The sequence below is a fragment of the Pseudorasbora parva genome, chromosome 5 (genome assembly GCF_024679245.1).
Source record: "Pseudorasbora parva isolate DD20220531a chromosome 5, ASM2467924v1, whole genome shotgun sequence".
Classification (NCBI taxonomy): Eukaryota; Metazoa; Chordata; class Actinopteri; order Cypriniformes; family Gobionidae; genus Pseudorasbora; species Pseudorasbora parva.
In genome coordinates this window covers 5,381,733-5,390,330 of record NC_090176.1, presented here as the reverse complement: position 1 = coordinate 5,390,330, position 8,598 = coordinate 5,381,733, and the positions used below count along the sequence as shown (strand labels likewise).

The 8,598-nt window shown below is 41.4% G+C and overlaps 1 protein-coding gene across 2 annotated transcripts in view; it reads left to right on the top strand.

Annotated features, from left to right (window-relative positions):
* Positions 1–136: 136 nt before the first annotated feature.
* The window catches only part of usp37 (ubiquitin specific peptidase 37), a 37,906-nt gene continuing 29,444 nt past the window's right edge, over positions 137–8,598 (top strand). For both annotated transcript variants that reach the window (XM_067443087.1, XM_067443086.1), the window contains exons 1-3: positions 137–293; positions 4,586–4,817; positions 8,342–8,507. In XM_067443087.1, coding sequence (XP_067299188.1) covers positions 4,644–4,817; positions 8,342–8,507 — 340 coding nt within the window. In that variant the 5' untranslated portion in view covers positions 137–293; positions 4,586–4,643. The remainder of the gene's footprint in view (positions 294–4,585; positions 4,818–8,341; positions 8,508–8,598) is intronic.

Here is an 8,598-nt window from a genome sequence, read left to right as displayed (position 1 = left end):
TGTTATTCGTGTGTATTTAATTTGATATTTCTCACAAAAGTTGACAGAAGAATGTTAATAAGAAAAAAACGTGTTTCATCGTTTTCTGAAATCCCCGCAATCTCGCGTGAGTTCACGCACTTCTTCTCACCTCCCATTTCCGCTCTAAATTTTCACATTCCCGCCATCATCGGCTGCTCGTGGGACTCGATAACATCATCACACCCGGCGAAACTCACACACTGACAGTGAGCACAAACGGAGAGGATATAATTATTCCCCAGCGCTTTATTTAAGGAATTACCCTGCCGCAGGTAAACAATATGTGGTTTGTTCTCCGAATTTGCTCCGGTTTTGATCAGAATGGTCAGTTAGCCAAGCCTGTCACTCGGCCCGGACAGCTAATGCTAGTTAATTAGCCGCGTGTGGATGAAGCCCGTGTCATTTATTCACAGCGACATGCGAGGATACTGCAAAATAAAGATTCGTTATAGCACAATACACAAATGTGTGACTTTATTTTAAGGCGGGAAGGTGAACGCATGAAGTGCTCGCGCGCGCTCTCTAGGGATGCTAGTCGAGTTGGTTGATTTAAAGCGCGCGTGATGACTTGCGTTTGTTTACTTTCATATTTTCTCGCTGTAACTTCTCTAAACGTGCCGTACGTCGGGCTCTATCTAGTAAGGGACGGCTCTAGACTCGGCTTTTGTCAGTCAGTCAACTCTAAATGGCAAAGTTGGTCTTTAAAGGCTTTTAAAACTACAATTATGCGATTTGACTCGAGTGATTTTTGATTAAATCACGTGGTGTATCTGTAATGACGTTAAGAAAAGGACTTACATGCAGATTTATTTAGTCGTCTGAGAGGTGGTTTTAAATGACTGGGATGGTTTATACACCAGACAGGTTGTTAAAGTGACATTTTTACACCTGATAAGTTCACGCGTGTGACTGTGATTCGGCTCGGTTTGTGATTTGAGAGTCATTTCGATCATTTTCCGACACGTGGGTTGTGTTTTCTCTCGGTAATCGTGTTCCTTTAGTCATCACGTGGTCAGTTCTCTTGTATATACAGTGTCTCCTTCACATCTGATGTGTGGAAGGAAACGTACAGGTTCAAAATGGTGTGTTTGGTCTTAAAGGTGCAGTGTGTAATATTGGCCTATAATATACACAACAATGTTTTCAGTGGTGTCGAAAGACCTTATATAATGAACTGTTATGTTTGTATAACCTCAGAATGAGCCTTTTCTATCTCCACTAGGGCTGCAACTAATAATTTTTTTGATTATCGATTAGTTGGCCATTTATTTTGTCAATTAATCGGATAAGAGCTAGGGCTGTCATTGAAAAAAAAAAAAACTAATACGAACAGATATCAAATATCAAGCAATGCATTTGAATATATTTGAATATCTACGACCCTTTTTATAAAAGCTATTTATTTGTTGTAAAGTGTTATAACCGTCTCAGAAAAAATAATTTCTAATGTCAGGCGCAGTTGAAGTAGTTAATTGTTTGCTTACGTAGGTTTAGGGACAGTGTCATTATGCCAACATTATCTTCATAACTTCTTATGAAATAAGTTTATCCCTTAGAAAAATGTACTTTCCTCTTGTCAACATGTTTGGTGCATGAGCGCGGCGCGTGCTCTTCAGTGGTGCTGTGTACGTCAGACGCGTGCTGTGTACGTCACTGAAGGACACACACTCAAAAGTAACCCGCTCAGGTCGTTCACATGGTGAAATGTTTCGTTTGTTCGATTCATGAAAAGGTTTCTCACCCATCTCAAAACGATTACGATTTCATTCGGTTTGGGCATTTTGATTACGATTGCGGTGTTAATATGGATACTCTTTGTCCTGTGTGGGCCACCGTAGCTTCTCTAAAGGCTCCGAAAGGGAGGAGTGAGTGTTGGGTGATGCAGTTCACAATCAAACAACAGAGAGAAAATCTCTGACTGAATAACTGTTGTAGCTATAAAAAGAGTCAATGTATGTTTAATTGATTAAGTAAAGATGTGTTTTTGCATTAGTTTAATTTTGCTGACTAATGGTAATGGCAATCATTCAGTGCGTTTACATGCACACCAGTAAACTGACAACGCAAGTTAACCGCGCATTTACATGACTTTATTAATAAACCAGGTTATTTCCTTGTAGTGACGTCAAACATAATAATGTCTGTATCTGACTCGGAGTATCCCAAATGTTAGGTCAGTTGTGATGTTAATAAAGCACATGAGCCGTAAATCCCCCGCTGACATTACCCCTCATCAGCTCCAGAAGCAGCGTTTAGACTGAACCTCTTCTGCTGACTGAGATGAGATGAGAACACATCTTTACAATGCTCTGGGTCTGAGTCTGCGTTTGTGATATCTGTCCTTATTTCCTGTAAAACGCTCGCTCGCTCTGTCTGGATGAATTAAATCTGCTGTAAGTTTGCGTTTGTGTCCCCGATCACACTTCAATAAGCAGACAGAAAGCAGGTTAATGCGTTTACATGCTGTGTGAATCAGGGTAAGAGGCAAAAAACGACCTGTGCCGACCGGTTTATGCTTACGCCGTTTATGACCGATAAAAGAAAACGGGTTACCGCGTTTACATGACCATGATCATCAGGGTGGGAAATTAACTTTTTTGCCTTCCAGCCACGGTGGCTGGTGGATGCCCAATTTTACCAGCCACTTAAATTTTTTACTAGCCACTTTTTCCAGAATTCAAATTTATAAAGAAAGCGCATTAGCATAGTATGGGGTGAATTCGGGTAGATTTGGAAACTTTTTCCCAGTCATTTCAATGGCAGAAATCAGAATCACTATACACACAAGTTTCGCCTTTATCTCAGTGCAAGAACAAAATGTATGCAACTTAAATGAAATGCTCAGGAGTCAGGATTAGTCTAAAGCTTCTATACGGTAATTTAGTACATTCGTTTGTGTGTATTTGACTCTTTCAGCGCAATTTGTACTTGCAAGCTTTTTGTGAGATGGCGTGTGTGTGTGTTATGGTCTCTTCTTGGAGAGTTGAGCAGTTTGGCTGCTAGACTTAAAAATGAATGCAAATGATAAACTTAAGTGACTGCCTCGATTGTGCAAGTGTCAACTCGTGTCAACTGTGCAGCTCGATGTTAGTTGCAGATGCGATGCGCTGATGTGCAGCACTTTGAGCACTTTAAGAGAGAGAGCGCGAGCACGCGGTGATTCACTCGCTCTGTTTGTGAAATTACGTCTCACAGAAAGTTTTCAAATGACTTGGCAAGTTATTTAATACAGAAGTATGACTTGTACCTCACCTTCAGCATTTTAATTATTTATAAATTATTGTAAATTATAAATTATTTTAGCTCTCATGACAGGCGCACGTCTTTATGTCGTCAGCATTAGATCGGTTTCTGAGATCTGCCTTTTTAGACACCACTGATCAATCATCCCAACGCGATTATCGACCGATTGAGATCGGTTGCCGATCGATCGGAGCACCCAACCAATAAACATGTTTTACAACCCACCCGCCACTGTGGCTGGTATAGACGGCAAAGTCACCCGCCTCTTTGAAAAATTACCCGCCGTTGGCTGGTGGCGGGGGCTAATTTCCCACCCTGATGATCATTGTCGGATTATTAGGCATAATCGGCTTAAAGCCCTACTGAAGTGCCTTGTTGACGTGATTTCCCCTGAAATGGCTCCAGCTGTTAGCAGCTCCTCCCCTTTTGTGAAACAGCCAATAGCGTTTCGTTAATATTCAGTTTGACTAGAGCGCAAGAGCGGACCTTTCTCTGTTTGGTAAAGCAGTTTCCTCTAACACTGTTTATCATCATAATCTCCTCCATATCGCTTTGAAACGCAGCATTCAGTGCAGAGTTCAAACGGGTCGATATGTTTGTTGTCTGCGCCGACTAGCGCATCTGATCCGCGCTGCGCTCTCGTGTCTGTAGTCTAAATTTAGACTGTTGGTGTGAGTGTGTGTGTGTGCTGCTGCGGTGTGTGAAACTAACGTGAAAACAGACTTCATTCGCCTCGACTGAAAGCATATTTACACTGAATCGTTTCCTATCACATATAGTGCTATGTGCCTTTCACCGTGTAGAAATTCGTAAATGTGTGTTAACAACTCCTGACCGATTTCAGCTTCAGCAGTGTAGGGGGCGGGCTTTAGATTCTAGAGCGCATTTTGATTGGACGAGAAAGTGAAGTCTGCGATGATGTCACCAAAATCTGAGATTCGTTTTAACAGAAGTGAGAGACTGTAAGTTTTGAATGCTTATCTCCTAAATGCAAATGTTGTCATAGTTTTGGAACATACCAGCTTATTCATAACTTTAAGGCTAACACAGTCACACTAAAAGATAAAAAACTTAAACTTTGATTTCAGTAGATCTTAAGAACGTGCATGTAAACGCACCCATTGTCTTTTTTAGGAAAGGGATTATTTTAAAGGGAGGAGTGAGTGTTGGGTGATGCAATCACAAACTCAGCGCTAGAGGCCGCTAAGTTACACACCGCACCTTTAAAATAAACTTGTTTTGCTGCCGCTTGCAGTGGAAACGTCATTGCTTATGTTTGTGTGTCTCATGTTTGTTCCCCATGTGTTGTGTGTTGTGTCAGGGCTTTAGCTGGAGGTCATTGAGCGCGTGTGTGTCCGGCTGGAGTTTGCTCTCTCCTCATGGCTGCCGCAGTGCCCCGGCTGACCAGCGGCGGCGCCGTCCGCATCCGCATCCGCTGTGGAGAGCTGGGCACCACCAAATGGAGAGAGGGGGTCTTCGAGATCCACGAGAGGGACAACAAAATAAACCTGCTGGTGAAGTTCAACAGCGGAGGTGCTCCCCGAATGTTTCAGGTGCGGAAACCTCCTGTGACCCGGACATATCCTCCTGGGACCCAGGAAAAGTTTCGAATTGTGTATTTTTTCATATCATTGGATTGTTTAGAAAAATTATATTGTATTCATATGTTATGATGTCCTCTCTAGTTGACACCAGGACTCTAAAAATTAATGAAATAAAATTGCATGTATAGGCAAAAACAATTGATTTTTTTCAAAGCAAACTTTCTTTAAAGATGATTCTGAGCTATGTTATAAAAGATATAACTGAATGCTTTGATATGTCATCTTACTTTCTGCAATATGTGGGTAAAATGGCCTTTCTTGGATTTTGCCATTCAATACAACGTATCGACACACCGCATCTAATTTGCATATTATTGTGTTCTTGGTGCATCATGTAATGAAAAAAAAGAAGTGTAGTAAGGGGAGTAATAATTGGCAACATTTTCATAATATGTAATATTTCATAGGAATATTATGTAATTTATTTCCCTATTTACAGTTTGTGTCTCAAATGTGTGATAAACATGATTTATGTCCTGGTGTCTCTACAGTGGACATTTAAGAAATCAATGCCCTGTTTTGTAACAGAAACCCCATAGCATTTTCCTGAGATGTTGATTTATAACAAACAATTAGAAAATGTATCAGATTTAAATTATAATTACAAAATATGATCATATTTCCATAAGAGCGCTAAACATTAATGTCGGCCCATATTATTATTATTATTATTAGGCTAGTGACATACTATTACATAGAGATAAGTTAGCTTACATAGAGCTAACTAAGGTAATCTATCCTAATATATTATGTTAATTAAAATAAAAAATTAAAGCAAACTTTTATTTTGACGGGTTGCTGTGAAGACCTTGGAGTGTCTGTGTTCATATGACGACAGTTTCCTCAATCTCAAATGAAACGGCAAACTCTCATGAAGTTTCAGCGCGGCTGTGACATCAACGGGACGGCCGCATGTAGAGGGATCGGCGACACGTGACTGATCGGCCGATCATGCAGAAAATCGGCCAATTACGATCCCTGGCCGATCAATCAGTGCATCTCTACTTGAATGCATTAAAGGTCCCGTTCTTCGCGTGTTTTCGAAGCTTTGATTATGTTTCCAGTGTGCAATATAACATGAGTTCATGTTTCGCGTGTAAAAAAACAGTATTTTTCACACAATTGACTTATCTGTACAGCGCTGTTTCCTCTGTCCTAGAAACGGCCTGATGATTTCCTTGTTCTATGAAGTCCCTCCTTCAGAAACACGTAACGAGTAGGGCTGCACGTTTTCAAGTTTTTCATTAACCGTTAACCGAGGCCCTTAGCGGTTAATACTCGGTTAACCATAGTGTGCGTCAGGGTTATTTTTAGTTTATTAATTTGACGCTCCAGTTCACGAGCAATGCAAGTGGCCGCGAGGTGAGGGCGCCTGCATGATTAGGGCATACAGTAAAATATGCAGCCGAGAATGATTCCCACAGCGTTTGACTCGCGCGGCTGAGCCTCTCCCGGCAGAGTTCAAGCATCTGTGGACTCGTCCCTTCAGCTCTGGCCATCTTGCTTTCAGTCCGCGATTAGCTGTTTTGTTTTCTTCATTACAGTTAAAGTAACGTCTGCTTTTCTCTAGTCATTCACAAGTTTCTCACTTCAAACTTTATTTCTTCTGCTCCGTTATGCACAGCGCCCGCGGCTCCCGCTGAGCTTCTGCCCTAATGCGACTTTTAGTCCAGTGCGACGCATGTTATTTTCCTCTTCATGACGCATATTTTGACTGATGCGACTCATAACCCGGAGCATCTTATAGCCTGAAAAATGCGGTAAGCACTGCATTGCAATACTTGCATTTTGCCCCGTCACTCTCATTTTTAAAGTGCTCCCACGTTTTCTTTGCCCGCTTCATTGCCCGCTTAGAAAGCTGGTCATGACTTCTTCTTGTGGATATTACAAATGTCTGGCAGCGCTCTTGCGGTCTCTAGGGGTGCAAACATATATTACAACTAAATTCAAAGCACGTCATTGACGCCACTTAACCGAGCAAAATGTTTCACTCGGTTACGCAATTTTTAACGGTTAATCGGTCAATCGGTTAACCATGGACACCCCTAGTAACGAGTTCTGATTGGGCCAGCGCTTCCCGTGTTGTGATTGGACAGCAGCCTACCGCACTTTGCCCAGAAAGGTCCCGCCTCTTATCATAACGGGGTGATGGAAGCGCTGAATGCGCGCTCTTCTCCACGTGGGAGAGCAACGAGACCACGCCCCCTATTTTGCGTGTTCTTGTGGGCGGAGTCAACAAACGGTTCTAGTGACGTCATCACATCCCTGCACTTCCTGCTGTAGTCCAAAATTCTCGACCTGCGAGAGCAAAAAGACAACGCCCCCGAATGTGTGTGTTCTTGTGGGCGGAGCGTTAGTCAACAAACAGTTTTAGTTGCGTCATTAAAGCAGGAAGTGCAGCGGTGTAGTCCAAACCGGCCGCTCGCTGTAGGCTTTGAAAGGGAACTTCTGTTAAATAAAATATCTCGCTTGGCATTGAACTTTGAGCTTTATAATTTTACAGGTATTATTTATGCTCTAACAGCAACATTACACACTAACTAAAGTTTGAAAGATGTAATCGCGAAGAACGGGACCTTTAATAAATCAATAGCAATTATACTCTCAATTTCAATATCAAGAAGTAATTTAGAGGTTATGCCAGCTCCAGCCTCTTATGAAGACTTCAGAAGACCCACACCTTTGAATAGAAGACACCAAACATTACCTCTGCAAAGTTTCAATGTAAAAAAAACAAAACAAAGAAGTATAATTTAGGTGATGGTGATTACGTAGGTATGATTTTAAACAAATTAGCATATGGTGACATCGCTGACTGGGTCTTCAACCCGTGCCTTCGGGCACATCATTGCAAACCTTATTTTAACGCAGGCTATACAGACCACAAACAATTTCAATCTTTTTCAAAAACATGTTTATTGCATGAATTTTAGGTGCATTCGTTAAGAACAGGTTCCAACCTATAGCTACAGCTATATATATACTTTTTTTCTGTTTCTTGCTACAACATGGCATGTTTGGTTTTCCAATGAAGGAAAATTTTGTGTTGTTGGCTTGTGGAAACATAAATTACTCTGGATAAGCTGCAGATAGAGCCATAAAAAAATGAATGCAACTGATTTTCATTTATTTAATGTTTAATGTTGTTTTTATAGCCAATAACTTAAGTTTTATTAGTTACAACTTCAATACGTGCAATAAGTTCCTTTCAATAAGTTTTGCAATAAACACTAAACCAGTCCGGCCCTTGGATATTTAGTTTTGGGCCGCTGTGTATTTGAGTTTGACACCCCTGCTCTAAACTATCAGTCAGAGACAGAAGGACTGGAGGTGAGACCAGTTTATCAGCAAAGATTGATCATTTAGAGGCCTTAGACATTTGAGTTAAGAAGCAACTGGAAGGTTTTCCTCAGAGACATGCAGTGTGCTTTTCTGAATGCTATTAAACTCATTGTGTGTTTATTTTATTACAGCTGAATCACAATGTAAAGCAGGTTTCGTGGTATCAGGCGCACGGCCCAAACCGCGTGACTTTGACTCTGAAAGACTCGAGTGTTGTCATGATGGACAAACTGACCATGTTGGTTGCAAAAAAAATGAAGGAATACCTTGAAAAGGTCAGGCTCGGTAAACCAGCAGGTACGTTTCTCCGCCCGGTATGTTTTCTAGCGGTCACGTGGCTGTCCGTTGTTTCTCAAGTCGTGTTAATGTTTGTGTTTGTCATTTTTTG